This window comes from Phytophthora infestans, genomic scaffold (genome assembly GCF_000142945.1).
Source record: "Phytophthora infestans T30-4 supercont1.3 genomic scaffold, whole genome shotgun sequence".
NCBI lineage: Eukaryota > Oomycota > Peronosporomycetes > Peronosporales > Peronosporaceae > Phytophthora > Phytophthora infestans.
Window position 1 is genome coordinate 1,812,457 of NW_003303756.1, and position 20,560 is coordinate 1,833,016.

The window sequence follows — 20,560 nt, forward strand, 5'->3', positions numbered from 1 at the left end:
AAGAAGCAACATGGCCACAGCCGCAGGGATGGAGTCAATCATTGTCGTGGTGAGAGCGTTCCTTCAATCTCGGTTCCGAAGTCCAGACAAGAAGTACTGGTAACGCATCTGAGGGTCGTAGCACTGAGCATCATCGCAGAGACTTGAAATCATGTCGCCCCACACTTCAGCGGACATTCCCCTGGGTCGTTTAGTGTTCTTCAGGTTCTCAATCAGTTGCAAAGGGGTCTGACTGATGAACTGGTTGTAAGACCGAGTTCTCAGAGCCTCAAAGCTGTTGATGCGCGAGTACATCCACCAATCTTCGCCGACCTTGCCTTTCAAGCACTCCCTGAAAGCGCTCAGTCGCAGGGGTTCGTCCAGCCCGATAGTGGCGTTCTCGAAGGCCTCCCAGAAGGATCTAGCTTTCTCTACCGACGCTCCTTCCGAGTAAAAGGGTTGTAGCATGCGAATAGCGTTCGGATGTTAGTGGGCATACCATATTGGCCACTAGTAGTCAAAGGCATATTACCATACGTAGGCGAGGAGTAGTAGGAGTTACCTCCATATTCTCCATACGCAAGACTCTGATGGGTTCCGGCAGAAGCCGTAGTTCCTCCGTTTCCTTGTGAAGCTCGAGTTGTTCTCGGAGGGTCGAATCCGCACGCGATTCCACTGGTAGTCGAAGTTCGAGACCCCGGGCCTTGGGTAGGAATTCGAACGATAGGCGATGAGGCCTGAAAGGGAACACTCTGAGGTACGGGGACGGTTACTGTTGGAGCGTTCCCCCCGCCACCTTGCAAGTTACCAGAGGGTTGGAGACCCCAAGGAGGAGCGTTAGAGGTCCTCGGAGGAATACTTGCCGGGGAAGTACGTCCACCGTTTTCAGGGACAGTCGGTAGAGAGAAGAACGGGTTGAAGTCCTGCCCATATGACGTATTCGGGGCTCGGATTGTGAAACCTTGGTACGACGGGATTGCAGTCCTTACTCGAGTTGTAGGAGGGGGCGTCCCCACGAGACCGTTCCCACCAGTTCTCTCCATAGCAGCGGCAATCTCAGGAGGAGCCACGGATCTCAGCCAGTTGGGGGAGTTGAGCCAGCCTTGCACCGTACCTCGGCCGCCTCCGCCGTCCAGGGTCAGCATCGAGCCCAGCTCTTCCGTAGTGAAGGTCGCAGGGACCCCGGAGCCCAAAGCGTCCGCGGGTGGCTCGACACCAGTACTAGAGTTGTTCCCCCCAAGTCGGTTAGCCGCTTGGTCTACGATATTTTGCACGTTTTGGAGGCCTTGCGTAGTCGACAGACTGGGTCGCATTCTTGAAGGCAGACTCCCAGTCGGGCCTTTTTCTTCCCGGACAGTGGCGCTCTCATCTTCTCTGTTGCTAGTAGCCGACATCTTGTCCTTCCTTCTGACGTTCTCCGCGAGACTTCACTGGGTACAAGATCTTCTCCAGCAAGCAGACTACCCTGCTTCTCCACCAGATGTCGTATACCTCCTCTTTCTTCAAGGGTCGGGTAGTCCGCGGCTGTTCAGGGAGTACGGTCTTGTTCAGTGGCTGTAGGAACGGTAGATAGGAACACTAGAGAGTTGAAAATAAAAGTTTGTTGATTGGCTTGGCTTCCTCTTGAGTAAAAGGAGGGAAATATAAGACTGAGAGCTAACCGGAAGAGAGGCCTAACACCTTCTCGACCTTACATACACTACACTACCTACTAAAAAAAGGAAGGATTCACTTCGTTTGTTGTCGGCCTTCGTGGGACAACGGAGAGCTTCTGGGAAGGGGCTTGATGTCGCGAGGTGCTTTTGGTCCCACGACGCCAAGACTCCGGCGTTCTAGGGCCCCCTTATAGGACCACCCTAACGGGCTCGGTCAGGGGCACGTGCGTGGTTGAGTTCAACGGGAACCACCCTGACGGGACGGCGGGGCGAGGAGTGATTCCAGGGTCTCGAGTCATCCCGACGGGAGGCAGAGCTCCTGGAATGACCCCTCCGTTCCCGGGTACGGGACAAAGAGAGAGACTTCAAGTCTGGTGTTTGGCCTTTTAGCGGAGAAGGCAGACCAGATGATGTGCCAGCACCAACAGGGGCTAAATGTTTGGACATTAGCGAGATATTGGGACGCGTCGGCGATGAAGCTGGCGTGTATTCTTTTGGGGGCAAGGCTGACACGTTGCCTGCGACTCCTGGTCTAGAGGTGAAATACCTCGGTACGACATCATTCTCTCTGAGTCAAGCACAAGCTCAAATGCTGGTCGCAAATTATCAGAAAACTGGCAATATCGTGGGCAACAGCACAACCCACGGCTGTCAATTGGAACCAGACGCGCTAGCAATCAAGAATCCGGCGTGACAGAGCGGCATTGAGAAGTTGGTGGAGACAATTGCGGGGGGACAACTCGGCTACAAAGGAGTCACGATGCAGACTCATTTGAGAAAATTCATAATCGATGGAGGGGTAATTTTGTGAAGCACCAAGAGACCCAAAAGGAACGCCGGGCTGGTAGCGACACTTCTGATTCAATACCAAGTGTGTACGAGGAGGTGGTCTTTTAGTGTGTCGTGATGGTGAAATAGAAAACCGTCATGTGCTCGAAAAAGCAGAGGGGGCCCATCGGTATTTGCCGCATTATGCAGCCATATTCAAGGATACAGATTACGAGTTGGAAAAGGTGACGAAAGGATATCGTGTGGCTTTAATTTATTCTATGATGTTGCCACTTTCGATGCATCACCTCGCAAGGAGCTCCAGCAACCCCCTTGCGAAAAGTTGGTCCGTGTGACCAACAGCCGATGAAGCGTGTTTTGCAGTTCTCTTGACCAATCGATATATTCCAGAAGACATTTAGGAGTTCGGTACTGCTACGCTAAATATCTCGATTACGCCAGTACTAGAAGAGGAAAATGATTTCGCTTCACCCGACAAAAAGTTGCACTTTGTTCTTGTGGAACTTAAAAGCTTCACAATAACTACAGTACCGCCTAGTAAAAGCATCGAAGACGGGTGTCTCGGCTACAGAGGAGGCCGGAAAACCACAACGTAGTCAAGATTCACAATAGTCGCTTGGCCCGCCGTTAGACATTATGAAAATGTCATGATGTTTATGCAAATAAAAATGCTGTTGAAGCCCTACTACCCAAGATACCACGCTGTGTTAATAACACTCAAAGCGTTTTGAAATGCTGTGCTACAGAAACATTACGCACATTTTACGCACTTAAATTCACAGGCTCGGCCACAATTGTACGACATGTCTGTAAGATTTTCTCTGGTGTTTTGCGAGCTTCTGGAAGGGGAAAATGACACCAGGTGAGTGGATACATGAAAGTTGTGACAGAAAGTGTAAAATGATCACAGACGAAGATGGTGAACACAGCTTTCGTACCGACTCACTTACTGTCGCAGCTTGGCATTCAGCAAATCCCTTGTTGGCCAATCCCAATTGGGAAACGATACCGGTAATCACAGAACCCCCAGTCTAGTTTATCCCAATACTGTTGTTTTCATCCACGCAGAGTAGGCTCCTTAACGTTTAGCTCTCGCGAAGCGTCTGCTGGGTGCACGTGCGCTTGGACATCGCGCCCTTAATTCGGGATTGGCCATCGGAACTAGCCGTTCAAAACGAATTAGACTCAGATAGTTCAGATTAACTCGCGCGACTTAATCTGAATCGGGTAGAAAGTCAGAATAATTCGCGCGAGTTATTCTGACTCAGGGAGAAAGTCAGATTAACTCGCGCGAGTTATTCTGACTCAAGGAGAAAGTCAGGTTAACTCGCGCTAATTATTCTGACTCAGGGGGCTAGGTGATCCGGACCTGGAGCGGTGTATTCTTGTGGCTCACCAGACACTGATATTGCATGAAACCATGTTATGCTGCAGAGGTCGCAGTACTGAGTATAGACACGCACGTAAAACTCGTACTGTACAGACCTCCCATGAGATAAGGCGTAGTCTTGAACAGCATGAAGAGCATGTGAAGCAGTATCAAAAGTTATTCCGACTTGAATAGTGTTTTCCTCATCGCCGCTGTCCAATCCATCAGCGATGTCGTCGATGTCCTCCGTCATTTTGCGTCCCTCAGTCGTAATAAGTGGCTTTGGGACTTAAGAGTTATGACGTACTGCGCGCCGTATACCAAGTTGCGAAGTGAGATTAGTCAAAGAATCCTCAAACTATCCTTATCTACGAGCTCCTGCGGCAGCAGTACCTGTCCTTCCTACTGCTGCTTCAGTAGCCGCGTGCCACCGGCTACTCCTGGTCGCCGGCGTGTGCCGCCCGCTCACTGTCGCCGGTCGGGTTGCCGATATGTCTTGGAGGCACGCGAGAGCGAAACAGGAGCCATCGAGGCACGCGCCTCCTCTCGGTATTCGCTGAGTCTGTTCAGGCAATGTCGTCTGATACTTAGTGTGCTATTCCACAAAAGTGTACGATTTGGGTCTTCATACGCATGTCGAACACTAGTATACAACAGGTTTTGGGTTTAAGTCCGGCCCACCTTGTTTCAGCCATTCAATCATTTGGAGCACACATTGTGACGTGTGTTCCCTAACTTCCTCACTTACTGACGCGAATTTCACTTGGTACACCTACCGGCGATACCGACCCCACTTTGCTCACGTTTTGGCACACCTTTAACTTTCTGTCACAACTTTAGTGTATCCACTCACATTTTGTCATTTACCCCTTCTGGAAGCGTGAGATCTGGCACTAGCAAATACATTTCGAATTAATTATTTCCCGCGCCTAGCTGACTCGAAAGAAAGTAAGGCTTTCATATCCGTTCCAACAAGAATGGTCCGTACGTCCATATCAGACCCTGGAAACTTGAGCTATTAATAATACTAAAACATATGTATCGAGAATTGTTTTATTTCTATCAATAAAATCAAGATACCATACGGTTTTCGCACATCACAGCAAAATTGTCAGTAATATTTCCGTGCTCTTGATAAACATATTAAGGATTTCTATAAATAATCTTTTATGAAAGTAGTAATTTTTAATAATAGGGAGTGAACTAAGAAAATGAGCAACTCACATGCACATGTCAAATAAAGATCAGCTTGACCACAGACCGTTTCTAGAGGAAATACCATCGGTCAGTAGAAAAAAAGCTGATCTGTCCCCAACGCGGCGCTGCCTGCACAACTACTGATTTCACAGCTACTGGAGTGCTGTTAAGTTCGCATTTGCATTTTCTATTAGTCCTGCCTCGTTTGGTGTTAAGTTCGCATTTGCATTTTCTCTTTGTCCTGCCTCGTTTGGTCTAACAGTCTCTGACTCCGGCGCGTTGGCTGCTCGCGACGCTGGGTTCGTCTTCCCGGCGTAGATTGATAGACCCAGACGAAATTGACTGACGCGTGTTCGAACACCATCTTTAGGCGCGCTGGCACGTTGGTACTTGGCTCCCACGTCAACTCTGTGTACCCCACCCATTGAATAAGGTAGTATACGAAGTTATTGACCCACCGCTTGGCGTATATTCTTTCTACCTCGAAGAGCTGAGCATTGTCTCCTCTACGAGCTCGGCGCTCGTTTGCAAAAAGACCTCCTCCTCTACTGACAACGTCACGTAACCCACCACCTATGGACGATGCACGCTCGGCGTCCAGCTCTCGGTCGACTTCGTTCGGTATGCTAACTTCTCTGCTTAGACGAAGCTGCCAAAAAGAGCCGTCCAGACGGCGCTGGATCGTTCGGGCGTGACGCTGTCGGAGGTTGAGCGGAGGCATCGACCAAAATGGCGAATGCCACCGACGTGCACTCCACAAAAATAGATAAAGGCGTTTTGAGCAGCTAAAAAATAGTACACCGAATTAACATGTTGACGTTGAAATAGCTGGGTACACGACGTATCCAACTGGTTACTCTCAGGGTACGTTAGTAGAGCTCTATCTACTCACAGAGATTGACTCCCCAGTCCGTTTGCTGCTGATATTTATTGAGAGTGAGGATCAGTAAGATAATCTATGGGAAAGAAATACCTTAATTATTAATCAGCACTCAACGATTGCAATTGTTTGTGTCGTTAGTTTTCTTATTTGTGTTGGAAACTCAGTGTCTGCAATATTGGTTCGCGTCGCGTATACCCCCCATACTTTTGGCTGGAGCGGTCTGAAATATCAACTTCTGCGTCCTCCCTCAAAACACCCATGCTTATAGCTGTAGCGATGTCAGAAAGATCTACCACGAAGGGAGAACTCCCATAATTCGGAGGCGGCTTTCGAGGCATGGTACGCTTAGGGCAAAAGCGGTTTTGCTGAAGGCAGCAGAAATGTAGCTATGATTAGAGTTAGGAACGGATCGAACTTTATCATTTTCGACTGATTGCCGTCTTTTCTGCGCCGCGTTGGGGACAGATCAGTAGTTTTCTACTGACCGATGGTATTTCCTCCCGTTTCTACATCTTCCGCTATGGAGCACTGTTACATGGATAAAACCTATCGACTCAATAATCCACTTTATGCTACAGACCCGTATGTTGGTAAGAAAACTCGAAACACCAAACAACTGCAACCGTACCCATGCATTTGTATGGGCAGCGGTGCTCCGGTGCCCCATCCTTGTTGTGCTCGTCGACGAATGACGTCTGTTGTTCCTTTGTCGTTGTCAGCTTGGAAGTGAATGTACTGTACCGGTACAGGCGACCTCTCTTGCCAACATTGCATTATTCTTCAATTTACTACGATCTCGATATCCTACCTCCACTCGATGGCTGTCGAACATCGGAACACTCGGTTTTGGCGGCTACCACTGCTGGTTAGTGCAACCATCGCCATTGCGACGTCCACTGCTGAGGCTAACGTCGATCTCCCCAACTGGGTGAGCCCAGTCAACGCGTCCGAATCGGCTTGTTACCGCAAGACATACCTGTCAACGAAGACCTGCGCAACAGGCTACGAGTCGGACCACGTCGCCACATGTTGGGCACAGTGTCCGTTAAATTACCCTGTCGAGTGTGGGATGGAGTGCATCCCTCAAAGCGCAGACTGCACTTCAGAGGTCCTTACCAAGGTCAAATCGGTGGCAACGGTGGCACTTAACGCTGCTACGGCGGGTGTTTTTGGACAGTTTCTCAAGGTGAGTGAAGCTATTCAGCTCGGCGTCAAGTGCGGCCAGAAACTCTTCACTGCCACGAGCTCCCTTGTGAGTTATGTTAGTGAACTGCAAGCCAACGAGACTCAAAGCCAGCAGTTGCTGAGCTTAGTGAATCAGTCGGACCTTGTTGTCAATGAACTACCTGCTGCCGTCTGCACATGCCTGAACATCCCTGTAAACACCGCCAACCTAGAAACGAGAGCTGAAATCGCTAACGTCGTCAAGCAAATCGTCACAACAGCGATCGAGGATGGTACAGCGTTGCTGAACCCAAGTAACTTTTTGGCATTTATCAAAGATCTCGGAGTCGACGATTCCGTCCAAAAACTCGACCAGGACAGTTTGACTCAGCTTCAAGATGTCCTCACGTCGGGTGCTACATGCGGCACAAAACTGCAAACCATCATCCACAAGGTGACACAGTTCGTCATCGACGCCAAAAGCGGGAACCCAGCTACCACTATTAGCGCCATTCGTCAGGCTCTCAGCGTCTCCGAGCTGTTCCTAAGTGACATCCCCGCTGTGACCAACAACTGTGTCCGGAACCTTACAGACGATGCATTTAGTACTCGTGACAGCCTACGAACCGTTGTGAGCACAATTACAGATGGTCTTGTGGAAGGCTCGGTGGACGACGATGGCAAGTCGATCTCGACGGTGGATTACCTAGCTAAGGTGGCTGACATGGGATTGGATGTCATTGCCATGTTTGATCCGACGGGGATCGCTGAAATGATGTCTACGTTCATCCAGCCAATCTGCGGGCCCACGGCGTTCATGGGCGAGATCGACGACGGCTCGTTGGATGACGCACTAGCACTCACGACAGACGGCTATGTATTCAAGGGTAGTTATGGAACTTGGAACAAGGTCGGTGATGGCAGTGTGACGGTCATTTTCGAGAGCTTTGACTCGAAAGACGTGACGGTGCATATTCACTCTGGTGGCGACACGGTGGCGAAGGTGGATGTGGGTAGAGGCGAGACTGTGACGTGGAACTCGACGGTGAAAGAGCTTCAGGACAAGACGTTGTACATGCACCGATGGCGTGCAAGGTTTCTTGGACTGCCTGGCTCGGATGGTGGATCGCTGTTGATGTGGGTGCCGCACTCGTCAGAAGGAGGGAAGATCGTGCTGCACGTTAAGATTCACGACAAAGACGGTGACAACAGCGTCAACGGTAGTGGCGAAGCAGGCGTCGGACAGAAGGATGGCAGTAGTGGAGAAAGTGGCTCTGTTAATGCCACTTCAGCCCCCTCAACCACCAATAATGTGGACCAGGTTGATCAGTCTAGTAGCGGCAGTGGGGGAGACATCACTTTTCCGCCGACACCGACTGCTACAGAGAATGACAGTGCTACGCCCGCGCCAACCCCGCTCGGAGATGATAACACCACACCGTCGCCGACGATTTCTAGCGTTAGTGGTGGAGATCCGACCCAGCAGAGCAGCGAGGATTCTTATTGCCAAAACTAATACGCGGCTCTTAGATATTAAGTAAGCGAGACGCGCATTAACGTCCGATTATAAAATCTAAAACCGAAGACACTTAACCTGTCACATCTAATATGCGTATTTAAACTATTACATTAAATAAGAAACCCCTGCGCGAAAAAGAGGGTCAGAATATCTCTATCTAAGCATAATCATCTTTAATTGATATGCTCACCCATGTCTTTCACGCAGGACTCGACATCACCAAAATAGTATCCTAAAATTGACTGTAAGCTTAAACAGACATGCCCCAGCTCATCGTGACCTTATTGCGCGCCAGCAACCTGCCTGTCGCCGACACCTTCATCCAGGGCAGTGCCAGCGACCCTTTTGTGACCTTCCAGCTAGGTGACGAGTATCTACGCTCGTCTTGCATCAGCGAGGCGCTCGATCCTGTGTGGCAGCCGGCGGAGACGTTCGAATTTGAGGTGCCGCATACGTCGCGGAACGTGGAGCGCGAGCTGCTGATCCAAGTGGTGGACAATGACCGCTTCAAGATGGACGACTTGCTGGGGGATCTACGTCTCCGTCTGTCCACTTTCGAGCGACGTCCCAATGAGGCCGTCGTTGAGACCTATGAGCTAAAAGTCCCGGGAGCTTTAAAGACCGCGGCCAAGTTTCCCGATAAGAAGACGACGATCCAGTTGGACATTTGCTTTGCAGAAGAGACAGATGGACAGAGGACGCTGTGTATCTGGGAGAACGAGGATTATGTGGACGGCAAGTGGACGCCGTCGCACAACAACGAGCGTCGTCATTGGAGCACCTTGGACCTCCAGACGTCCTCCGACAACTTTGACCAAGTAGCCCCGGAAGTCCCCGAAGGTCTCGAAGGGTCTGGATGGGCTTACTCTACTAAGAAGGGGGACGACCATGGATGGATCTACGCAAGCACGTACACGGGTCCGTGGTCGTCCGCGTCCTTCGCCACGAGCTACGCGCGTCGTCGACTGTGGCAGAACAACTGCCGTCCTGCAGTCGCGTGCGAGTGAACGTAAGTCAGAGATGGTATCTGCTGAGTGAAGAGAAATAAGTGAACTTTCCACTGCAGGGAATGAGTGAATGGAGCTTTACTTTTCGTATGTGAACTAATCGTGCACATTGAATTCTTGGTAAAATGATGCAAGATAAAAAAAAATGATTTACACGTCGTTTATCTTAAGAAAAAGTTACCCACTGACGAAAAACTACTTACAGTAGAAGTTCAATAATTTTTATGCGCATTGAACTCTTCTTTCAGTAATTCGATCTTTTTAATTAATCTATCTGCGTCGGACACGCATCTAAGGCATCATACACGTTCATCTCCGCAGCGAAGTAATGGAATCGTCGGCGTAACAGACGTTTGAAAAAATAGGGAGGCAGTGGGACAGAGCCCATGTTGTCCATGCATTCAAAGGTCTTGGAGCTAGAGAGATCAAAGTCGTCGTGGCGAAATCTTGGTGAGATTTGTGTCGGATTCAGATTGTACATACGTGTGCGCTGGCCCATAATGGTTTTCTCCACTCCGTTCGGAAATGGCTGTAGCAGTGCCTTACCGTTAACATACAGCACCTCCGGTACTTCTGTATCGTTTTCAGTAGGCATGAAATGCGCCATACTTCCACACATGGTATTCGGGTGCGACCGATCGTTGTTTGGTACGGATTCAATTAGGCTCATTCCCCAAGGAGAGAAGAAATAATCTTGATGCGCCAGCTCATACGCGAGCCAAAATGCTTCCTTGTCGCCCCAAGAGAACTGCAAGTAAAATCGGGTAATAAAGATCAGCTCCCGCAAGGTTTCCAAAGCCTTACCAGCTCGCTTTTTGTCGATCAACACCAAGGACGAGTCCATTTCGTGGGCTGTCTCCCCTCGGTACGAAAACTTTTTCTTCACTTGCTCCGAAGCGTTAGCGCCACTCAATCCAAACTTGTCGTACGGGAATTTATCAATCAAGTGGTGCAAGCTCGTCTCACCACTTTTCACCAACTTGGTTAAGAATGCGTTCATCTTGGCAATTCGATCTCGGAAAAACGTCGTTCCTGTTCGCACATAGCCCGTCATTGTGCGGAGTACTGCCGGATCGCGCAATAGTACTGCGTCTGCATCCAGTAAAATTACTTCGCGGATGTTTGTGTGATACAGCGCTAGTGGTTTGATCCAGTAGCTCTGGAAGGTTTTGGCATACTTCACGTCGCCCTCGAATAGATTTTCAGACCCATTTTTGGATAGAGTATCCGTGCACACGTCGACGAGTTCCACTCTGGAATCATTGCGTGTCAGAAGTTCCCTGTTATCCGCCGAAATCTCGTCTGGAAAACAGTAGTACACTTGGATGATTTCGGTGTTGCCCAAGCAGCGTAGTTCTCGAATAAGTGACGCACCCATGGCAGCGATTCCATCGTGCAGACACATGATCATGCCTCGTTCGTATTTATCTTCAGTTGCATCGTGCAGCTGCGGAAGACGCAGCGTCTTGGTTCGAGGCCAGTAGGATTTCGGCAAGGGATGATACTGAGTAGCAGCAAACGACGTGGTGCTCACGTAGCACAGGATGACGCCAGACGTGAAACACCAAACACAAGCCAGCAGCCATATTAGCTTGCTGCGATCCATCCGCGCCCATGTTATCGTCATCGGTCACAATATCGAAATGAGGCTCAGCAGCGGCAATTTCTTCCGTGACTAAGCATGATTTCAACGATGCTTACCAACGTTTAGCCCTGACAATGTGTTGCTGAATTTGACGATACCGAGCAGTGATTATCCTATGAAAACCGCTTTACCGCATCATCTTTCCTATTCTATGGTGTATGAGTCACGGGTAAAACGAGTGGCATAAACAATATCCTGTTATTAAGGTTTTCATCCATTTTGGCAAAGCGGATGATCCGAGATCCACTATATCGGATCCGATTTGCTGAACGCCGTCGAAATAGAAAGTAGGGGTAAGACAAGATTGCTATCTCGGGCCCGATATGTCGATGGGCACTTCGAATTAAAGGGGAAGTGCCAGAATTGCCGTCTTTGGACGGCATAAGTGATCTGCCCAAACTCATTTGCTAGAACACTTCCAGTCTAACCGCCATAGGAGAATTATAGCACCCTTTTACTCGGCAATCGCGCTACAGTATGCATACGTTTAGTGTTTATTTCTTCCTCAATAAGTAAAACTGAGTTGTGGGTGGTAAGGTCATCTTAAGACCTTAAGTAGGGTCACATATAGCTAATTCAAGCCTTATTACCCTACACCCAGCCCAATTTATTAAAATCGGGCCCCGAGATAACACAGCAAATCGGGCGGCAAAATTGATGAAAACCACAATACATAACCGGCCATTTGCAACCGAGGTTGTATTTTTATCTGTACAGAAATCTGCCTGAATAAGGAACGCCTGATATAAATTAAAAAAGAGATTGCATAAGCTGACAATGCCTCGCTAAAAACAGACTATAATATCGGATCATGGGCATGTATTGAATTAAGTTAGGATACATTGAAGATTCGACTTTTGAATGAGACCAGAGTGATTCCAGCAGTGCTGAATCGTGGAAGCGCTAACTTTAGACCATGCAGCATCGCACCATAGCAGTGTAGTTAGCTGGTCGACGTTGTACGGCCTTCGCCTAGGCGATTCACTCAGCTAGCTCATTATACGACAGACTAGGTGAGCGAGCAGTCTTCTCGAGGATGGCTACCTTCTCGGATCAGGTGAGGCGGAGACGATTGGAGGACATGGGGGTGCTGAAGACGCAGTCGGCTAGTGAGGTTGAATGTAAATGTAGGAAGCGAACTACTGCGCGTCCATTTTTTTAATTGGATTGTTTTTTACCTTGCCCATCACTATCCCATCTCCCTAAATCTTTCCCGACTATAAAAATTGCGAGGTTATTAGTTGAAACCCCGTTCCTTATTCAGGCAGATTTCTGTATCACATTCTTATTGGCGGATCAGGTGCTGTGGTCACAGTTCCAGCTCCCGCGACAGCGATACGTCTGCAAAAAAACCTGTATCACTTGCGAAAATAGTTGCACTGGGGGTTTGTATTTTCACTGGCTCTTGCAACTTGCGCATACACAAAATCAAGTGGTGGCTCTCAAGTGGGTAGCAAAAAAATCCCACCACCCTCACAATTAAAGAAACATCGAAGCAAGCAAGATGCAGACAAAGCGATACAAGTCTATTCTCATCGAGTTTATGGCGTTTAAAGCAGGACATCCCTTCAGCACAGATACTGTTTTCAGCAAGAGCGACTTACTGGAGGTCACCCCCGACGTTGTGTGCCGCTGGATGAATATGCGTGCATTTGGGGAAGAGACGCCTACGGAGGACGCCAAGCCAGTGAACACCAAGGCGTCCACCTTAGAGTACGCTAAGAAGGCACTCTCGTCCTTTATGCCACGACGCACTGTACCATGGGACCCCATTTGCAATGAGGGCAACCCAACCCGCTCTGAATCAGTTTATGCAGTGATAAAGAAGGTGAGACGCAGCGAAGTTCGGCGAGAAGGCGTGCAGTCAGCAGCTAGACGCCCGGTTGAATATGAAGAATATGTCAGCCTACTCAAGCTGTCCCGCTCAGCATCCGACAAAAGCGCGCTAAAATATTTAGTTTTGGTTGTTCTTTTTGTGCAATGGCATCTCATTGCACGCATCGATGATATGATGAAACTAAAGTTTGACAGTTTTTCTTGCAACATTCAGCACCCGGGAACCCTCCTCTGCCAGTTACGCTGGTCTAAGAACATATCTGAAGAGCGCGACGCACCGGAGCATATCGTACTCAGAAGCATGGATCCTCGCGTTTGCGCTCTACATAATTTAGCGGTGCATGTGGAAATAGCGGGTAAAGTGTCACTTTCATCATACGTATTCGGCAACCCCAAGGATGGTGATCGGGTTGTCCGCCGCTTTCTGCAGGACATTTTTGAAGGGCCCGACTTTCACAAGCTGAAGCCGGGAAATTTAGGCACACATTGTCTGAGAAAAGGTGCTGCTACGTATGGCAGCAGGAGTGGTCTGCCCAAGGACTACGTCAACCGGCGTGGAAGGTGGCGTACACGGAAGAGCGTTGTCGACGTGTATATCGACAACACCCAACCGTATATGGATGGTGTTGCTGCTGGGGCACTGACTGGCCCGCTTGGGCCATGCTGTTACGTACTTAAAAAGGGTATTCATGCCGTTACGGAGGAGTTACTGGTCAAGCAAGTCGGACCCGCAATTAAGGAAGCGATGGGGGAGGAAGTTGTGAAGGTGCTCGCTCTGCCACTACTTTGGGCATCTCTCGTCCCGGATGGAAGTTTTGATTACGACCTTCTTCCGAGTGTGCTCAAGCAACGCATTGTACGAGCCTACATCAACGCTGGAGAAAACGTTGCTGTGAATCCCGTTGAGCGTGTGCCCTTACACGTTACCGGTGACGGTGCACAGCTTCGGCTTGTTGACATTCGTGATACCCCCACCGATGGCAACGAGTCTGAGCAAACGCATGGGACTCAGAGCAACATGTCTGCGGACAGCACCCGTAAAGAGTTCGTTGCACTCCATTCGCAGCTATTTAGCCTGCAACGCCAAGTTGCTGGCTTGTTGAGCGAGGCCCTCCGCTCGCGTACCGAAAGCCAGCGAAACCATCAAAAGGGATTGGCTGTATTACGGCGTATTGCGCTACAGCCTGTTGCGAGGAGAGTGTTGCCCGATTCGATCGTGACCACCGAAGCATGCACAGATGGCAGTGCTGCGCACGAAGCTCACCACGCGATACTGTCGAAAAGACCGAAGGATCTGTACGAGTTGTGGGGGGAGTAAGAGTTCGGCTTGAACGGCTTAAAGTCAGCGAAAGAGTTTACAGGTGCCGAGCGAGGAGCCAACAAGTTTGCCTACTCGCGCCGCAAAGTGTTCTGGGATGTATTCTCTGGGTTTGTTCGCGCGGGATTCACCAGTGATGTTGCTATCGACAAAGTATACGCGGCATACGGTCGACAGCTTCCTGTGACTAAAGTTCTAGTCGCTCTTCGCCGAGACAAGCAAGGTGGTCATTTGTCACTTCGATTGTAGCTCTTAGTACAGTGCCCGCCAAATCATTAAGACCCCCGATTTGGCGGGACAATTCTGACAATATCTCGGCTTCTAGCCTGAGTTGAGAGCTGCTACTTTGATATGTTCTCTCTATTAGGCTTACAGAGGTGCCACTTGTGTTAACAACTTAGATTTCTATGTATCTGACAGGGCTGGTATACAAATTCAAGGTTTGGACATCAGCGTCAAATTATTAAGACCACATCCTTTTTATGACGAAAAAACACGTTTATGAACAGACCTTACAAATTTCTATATTAAAAGAGTGATGGTCAAAATAAGTAGATGGTTGGCGGAAATGAGCGGGTAGCTAGACGCTACGGAGGCTGTGAGCCTTTCATTTTCTAATGGGCCACGGCAAGACCCTCTCCCAACAAGAGTACTGGTTTATCGTCGGTCTCCACGACGGAGGCGTCTCTCTGCACGAGATCGCTAGGAAGACAGGTCGGTCCCGTACGTCCGTCCGGAACGCAGTCAAGGCGGAGCGGGGACGGAAGGAAGACAGGGGTGGAGAGCGAAGGGCTGGGCGGCAACCGGCACTGACGGAACGAGAGCTGCGGCAGCTTGTGCGTGCCGCGGCGACAGGTGAGTTCTTTGCTGCGGAGCTCAAGACGAAGTTCGGCATCAAGGCGTCCGTGAGGACGATCCAGCGGGTTCTGCAGCGTGTGGACCATCTGGTTTACACCAAGATGGACCGCACGCTTCCCCTCACGGCAGCGCACAAGGCTGCCCGCATGCAATGGGCGGAAGATTACATACTGAAGCCAGGTAAGCCTCTCATATTAAAGTTTTGCTGCAATTTTGTATTATAACAATATTTATTTTTTTAGAAACTTGGATTTACACTATTTTTCCAGATGAAAAGAAGTTAAATCTAGATGGTCCTGATGGATTCAAGTATTACTGGCGGGACATGCGCCAGCCTGCACAGTCTTATCTGCGTCGCCAAAATGGAGGAGGGAGCGTCATGGTGTGGGGCGCTTTTAGTGCAGCAGGTAAGAGTGAGCTGGCCATCTTGCGTGGACGTCAGAATTCAGGTGACTATATTTACACGTTATCTGAATATCTACTCCCTTTTGCTTACGCTAACTATGGTGTTGACTTTGTATTTCAGCAAGACAATGCTACGATTCATGCCTCGCATGAAACGAAGCAATTCTTGCAGGAGATGCAACTCAACACCATGGCTTGGCCAGCTCGCTCGCCTGACTGCAACCCCATCGAGAACGTCTGGTCGGCGATGGCGGCCAAGGTGTATGCACATGGCCGCCAGTACCAAAACGTTGCTGATCTGGAGGCAGCAATCATGGCTGCATGGGACTCCATTCAGCTAGACTACTTGCTGAAGCTGATAGAGTCCATGCCTCGCCGCTGTCTAGCGGTGATCAAGAAGAAATGTGGTCTGACTAAGTACTAATTTTTAATATAGAAATTTGTAAGGTCTGTTCATAAAAGTGTTTTTTCGTCATAAAAAGGATGTGGTCTTAATAATTTGACGCTGATGTCCAAACCTTGAATTTGTATACCAGCCCTGTCAGATACATAGAAATCTAAGTTGTTAACACAAGTGGCACCTCTGTAAGCCTAGTAGAGAGAACATATCAAAGTAGCAGCTCTCAACTCAGGCTAGAAGCCGAGATATTGTCAGAATTGTCCCGCCAAATCGGGGGTCTTAATGATTTGGCGGTCAGATTCAGTAAAACATATTTTCCACCAATCACATCATGGGTGCACTCTCTGTTGCACGCTTGGCGGGTATTTATACAGTACTGTGAATAAAAATGATCGAGACACGCTCATTACCTTTAAATTTTAAAAGTTCTCTTTCGAATCTCATACACGAAACGCTCATTCTACGTGAGTTGAGTACTGTCACCGTACTCAAGCAGATGTGTGCCATCCATTAGCGACTCACGACACCAGCGTGATCCGTCTTTATCTGCGCGTCAAGTTCCGCAAATTAGTTAGGCGTGAAAATCTCCTTAGCGCGTTGGTACATGATATTGTAGTAGCGATTCAGTAGAAGCTTTTCAGGCAGCGACCGACCCCGGAGCACGTGTCATTCTCTCGCAAAATGTCCAGGAAGAGCTGATACTTCTCGACCGCGTTGATTGTCGAGTTCCAGTCAGGTAATTCGGTCACCCCGTACTTCTGGTAGACCGCAAGGCAGCGATTGTCCAGGAGAAGTTTATCCCCAGCTGAGATCATGCATGGCACGCCAGACCCTTCGTCTCCAATCGATTTGAGATACTCCGTCGCCGCTACGATCTTATCACAGTCTGGCTTGTGCCGGCGCCAGACGGCCTTCATACACTCCCGACTGCAAATGAAGAACGCCTTGCATCGACCACAGCGTTGCGGTGATAAAGCCCCACAATTCTCGCACATATTAACGGGGTGACCAGACATCGTTCCTATCAGAAAAAGAACAATTGCAGTTTCTTAATGCAAGTGGCGATAGTTTTGTTCAGGCACTTTCGCAGATTCTTGGCTTAAAATGGACCAAGAGCGAAAAAACCTTTATCCTAAACTCAAAATTTGGAAGGTACGGGAAGCTTGGAAACTGGAGAGGACAGCAGTTTATCGCACTTTATTGGTAAAGAATGCGTCAAATCATCTCGAAAATTAAACTTCATCTTAATTATGCACGGCACTTTCCATTTGTGGAACTCTTGCTCATTGACACATGCGATTCGCCGTACCAATGTGGTGCTTCTGCATCAGTGCATTGAGACGATCAAGTTCAAGGAAAGTCAACGTCTTCATCGCGTGGCTGTACGCGTTGTTGTACCGACGGTTGAGGAACAACTTCTCAGGAAGAGGAGCGTTCTTGTTCTCAGGCGACGAGCTATCGTGTACCTTGAGGAAATCCAGAAAGAACGCTGACTTCTTGTCCACATTCATCTTGGATTTACGTCCAGGAGGTTCCTCCACGCCATATTTCGTGTACACATCCAGGCTTAGACGGTTGAGACGGAAAAAAGCATCCGGATCAATCGACCACGGCACGCCAGAGACGGAAGTTCCTGCCTCGTTTAACTGCTTCTGAGTTGCCACCACATTGTTACAGTCCGGCTTGTGTCTGCGCCATATAGCTGCCATACACGCCTTATCACACACAGCAAACGCCTTGCAACGACTGCACCGCTTGTGCGATGGTTTGCCACAGTTCTCACATGGTACAACACCCACAGGGCCGTCACCACCAGCCTGTACATTAACGTCCATGTTCCTTCTTTCTGTTATTCTCTCGGTTAGCAAAAAGAAGACTGAAGTGAGACAAAAACCTTAAGCTCCCGGTCTCAAGGTTATCAAAAGCGTCTGTACATTTGAGTCACATTCTACATACTCAGCCAGTCACTACCCATCATCCTTATTGATGGATGGGACGAGACGATGGCTCCATTACAATGCCCAGTCTAAAAGTCTAACTTGTCCGTTCGGGACAATCCCCCAACGCTTCGTACGCGTTTGTTTCTGCTGCAAAGTAGTGGAATCGACGTCGAAGTAGACGGCCGAAGAAGTAATGAGGAAGTGGCACAGATCCCAGATCGTCCATGCACTCAAACGACTTGGATTTCTTCAGATCGAAGTCGTCGTGTCGATATCGCGGCGTTAAGTGGGTCGGGTTTAAGTTAAACATTCTCGACTTCTTGCCCTTGACAGTCTTCTCCACCCCAGCCGGATAGGGCTCCAACAGCGCCTTGCCATTGACATAAAGCAGTTCTGCCGTGTCCGTCTCGTTCTCCGTAGGTACGAAATGCGCCATACTGCCACACATGGTGTTCGGGTGTGCGAGGTCGTTATTTGGCACTGATTCCAGCAGACTGAGACCCCATGGAGAGAAGAAATAGTCCTGATGCGCCAGCTCATAAGCGAGCCAGAAGGACTCTTTATCTCCCCACGAGAACTGTAAGCGGAAACGTGTGTTAATGATTAACTCCTTCAGGACTGCCAAGGCCTTGCCCGCTCTTGTTTTATCCACCAACACCATGGACGAGTCCATCTCGTGGCCTGTATCTCCTCTCCACGAGAAAGAATTCTTGAGTTCTTCGGATGGCTTTGGGCCTTTGAGACCGAGTTTTTTATATGGGAACGAGTCAACCAGATGCTTGATGTATAACTTGCCATCTTCTTTCTTCTTGTTGAGAAACCTGTTCATCTTGGCAATGCGATCACGGAAAAAGGTGGTGCCTGTGCGCTGATATCCCGACATAAGTCGCAGAATCGACGGATCCTGTAGCAACACTGCGTCTCCATCCACTAAAATCACTTCTCGAATCTTGGTATGATACAGCGCCAAGGGTTTGATCCAGTAGTTCTGGAAGGCTTTGGCGGTCTTGGTGTTGCCCAAAAAGAGGTTCTCGGGGCCCTTCTTGGCCAAAATATCGGTACACACGTCAACGATCTCCACTTTCGAGTCGTTACGCGTTAGCAGCGCTCGACTCTCGTCCGACATTTCGTGGGGAAAGCAATGGTACACTTGGATAAGCTCCGTGTTGCCCAGACAGCGCAGCTCCCGGATGAGTGACACGCCCATAGCCACGATACCGTTGTGTAGACACACGATAATACCCCGGGCGTAGTCGTTCTCAACAACGGAGCTGTTGCTTTGTTGTACGTCGTATAAACTCTGCCACGTCGACGGTCTGGCCCGTAGCAAGTTGCTCTTGACCTGTATAGCCTTCTCCTGGAAAGATGCGAGCGAATTGGTGCTCGCGTAGGACGAGAGGAGCCCCAAGGCGAAGCAGCACACACATGCTAATGGCCACATAAGTGAGTTGCGGCTGCTGTGGCGAGACGACATCGTTCTCTCACGTGACTCTCTGAGTGGACTCTGACGCACCCCCACCCGGTGGAAAGGAAGTGCGTTCCAGATGATGGGCGAAGTGGCAACAAGGTTCTGTAGCCATCATTTGAAATGGTTAGGTTTGGGAGCATACGGAGGTCAAGATTGTTTTCGATTAAATCCGTACGATGTGTGGGCCACACATACTGTGTACAGATTGTGATGCATTTTACATACCAAAGTGATTTTCTAAAAGCTTGGTAACGCTGATGCTGCTTGGCGCATACGGTACGCTTTTTTCTCCTTCGTAACAGGTGTGATTTGCCTGCCAGGCAATGCCTGGTCGCTTTCTTTGATCCTGCAAACTCTTTGGGGATAAGTCTGCCCTACAACCTTGTCGTAATCAGGACAACCAAAAAGTCGCCACTGCATTGCGGGGATCCTCGAAAATATATCTACTGAAAATATATTGTTTTTACTTAAGAAAATAAATTACTTTATGAGTTGGCACAGCATAAAAAAAATTATATATGGATTTTGTGCATTCCTTCACGAAATTTATTGTCCTTGTTGGGCAGCCACCAGAATTTCGCTGGCTCTGAGCTCTCTGCAAACCGATGCCACCGACGCAAACTCACTTTTCACTGCGCACACACCTCAAACTACTAACTCTCACAAGATTAGCCATGTCTATCGCTCCTCTGTTGCCTTTCCAACGCTCGAGGAGCAAGTTCTCCCGAAGCCACTAATCTATTTCCCGCTTCCTTACCGAGTAACCTTTACCGAGTAACCTGTCTGTCCGTCCGTCTGTCAATAAGTCCGTCCGGTTCCTTTCTTCCTGCTTTGACCTGCCTTTCCGCATGGCTACACTCGGCCTGTCTTATACAGTTTCCTCCCATCCTACCGACCGCGCCTATCTTTCTGACTCGACCTAACTATGCCAAAACTACAAATATATCCAAAAGCGTCACACAATTAACTCGCGCCCTGATTGGGCAATACCTGCCGACCTGCGACACTGACTGGATCTGTTGCACGATCAGACCGTCTCTCGCCCTCGCGATTGGACGTGATGTAAACATTTCTGCCGAGCACGAAACGCACCGATTGGATGCAAACGGCCAGGCGAGCTGCGCAGAT

The 20,560-nt window shown here is 49.2% G+C and overlaps 6 protein-coding genes across 6 annotated transcripts; 3 read left to right on the top strand and 3 right to left on the bottom strand.

Moving 5' to 3' along the window:
- Positions 1 to 6,941: 6,941 nt before the first annotated feature.
- PITG_02379 (uncharacterized protein) lies at positions 6,942 to 8,001 on the top strand (the record flags this gene model as incomplete). The annotated part of the gene is made up of 5 exons (XM_002907270.1): positions 6,942 to 7,001; positions 7,050 to 7,124; positions 7,170 to 7,250; positions 7,326 to 7,923; positions 7,982 to 8,001. 5 exons carry the CDS (start codon positions 6,942 to 6,944, stop codon positions 7,999 to 8,001), a joined length of 834 nt encoding a protein of 277 aa, XP_002907316.1.
- Positions 8,002 to 8,800: 799 nt separating this feature from the next.
- Positions 8,801 to 9,562, top strand: PITG_02380 (C2 domain-containing protein, putative; the record flags this gene model as incomplete). The annotated part of the gene is made up of 1 exon (XM_002907271.1): positions 8,801 to 9,562. One exon carries the CDS (start codon positions 8,816 to 8,818, stop codon positions 9,560 to 9,562), a length of 747 nt encoding a protein of 248 aa, XP_002907317.1.
- A 3,149-nt stretch (positions 9,563 to 12,711) lies between these two features.
- On the top strand, positions 12,712 to 14,696 carry PITG_02381 (uncharacterized protein; the record flags this gene model as incomplete). The annotated part of the gene is made up of 3 exons (XM_002907272.1): positions 12,712 to 13,035; positions 13,474 to 14,087; positions 14,687 to 14,696. 3 exons carry the CDS (start codon positions 12,712 to 12,714, stop codon positions 14,694 to 14,696), a joined length of 948 nt encoding a protein of 315 aa, XP_002907318.1.
- A 1,838-nt stretch (positions 14,697 to 16,534) lies between these two features.
- Positions 16,535 to 17,040, bottom strand: PITG_02382 (uncharacterized protein; the record flags this gene model as incomplete). The annotated part of the gene is made up of 3 exons (XM_002907273.1): positions 16,535 to 16,570; positions 16,678 to 16,725; positions 16,774 to 17,040. 3 exons carry the CDS (start codon positions 17,038 to 17,040, stop codon positions 16,535 to 16,537), a joined length of 351 nt encoding a protein of 116 aa, XP_002907319.1.
- Positions 17,041 to 17,307: 267 nt separating this feature from the next.
- PITG_02383 (uncharacterized protein) lies at positions 17,308 to 17,859 on the bottom strand (the record flags this gene model as incomplete). Its single annotated transcript, XM_002907274.1, has 2 exons — positions 17,308 to 17,590; positions 17,672 to 17,859. 2 exons carry the CDS (start codon positions 17,857 to 17,859, stop codon positions 17,308 to 17,310), a joined length of 471 nt encoding a protein of 156 aa, XP_002907320.1.
- A 199-nt stretch (positions 17,860 to 18,058) lies between these two features.
- Positions 18,059 to 19,487, bottom strand: PITG_02384 (uncharacterized protein; the record flags this gene model as incomplete). The annotated part of the gene is made up of 1 exon (XM_002907275.1): positions 18,059 to 19,487. The coding sequence occupies one exon, from the start codon at positions 19,169 to 19,171 to the stop codon at positions 18,059 to 18,061; it is 1,113 nt and encodes a 370-aa protein (XP_002907321.1).
- Between the last annotated feature and the right edge of the window lie 1,073 nt (positions 19,488 to 20,560).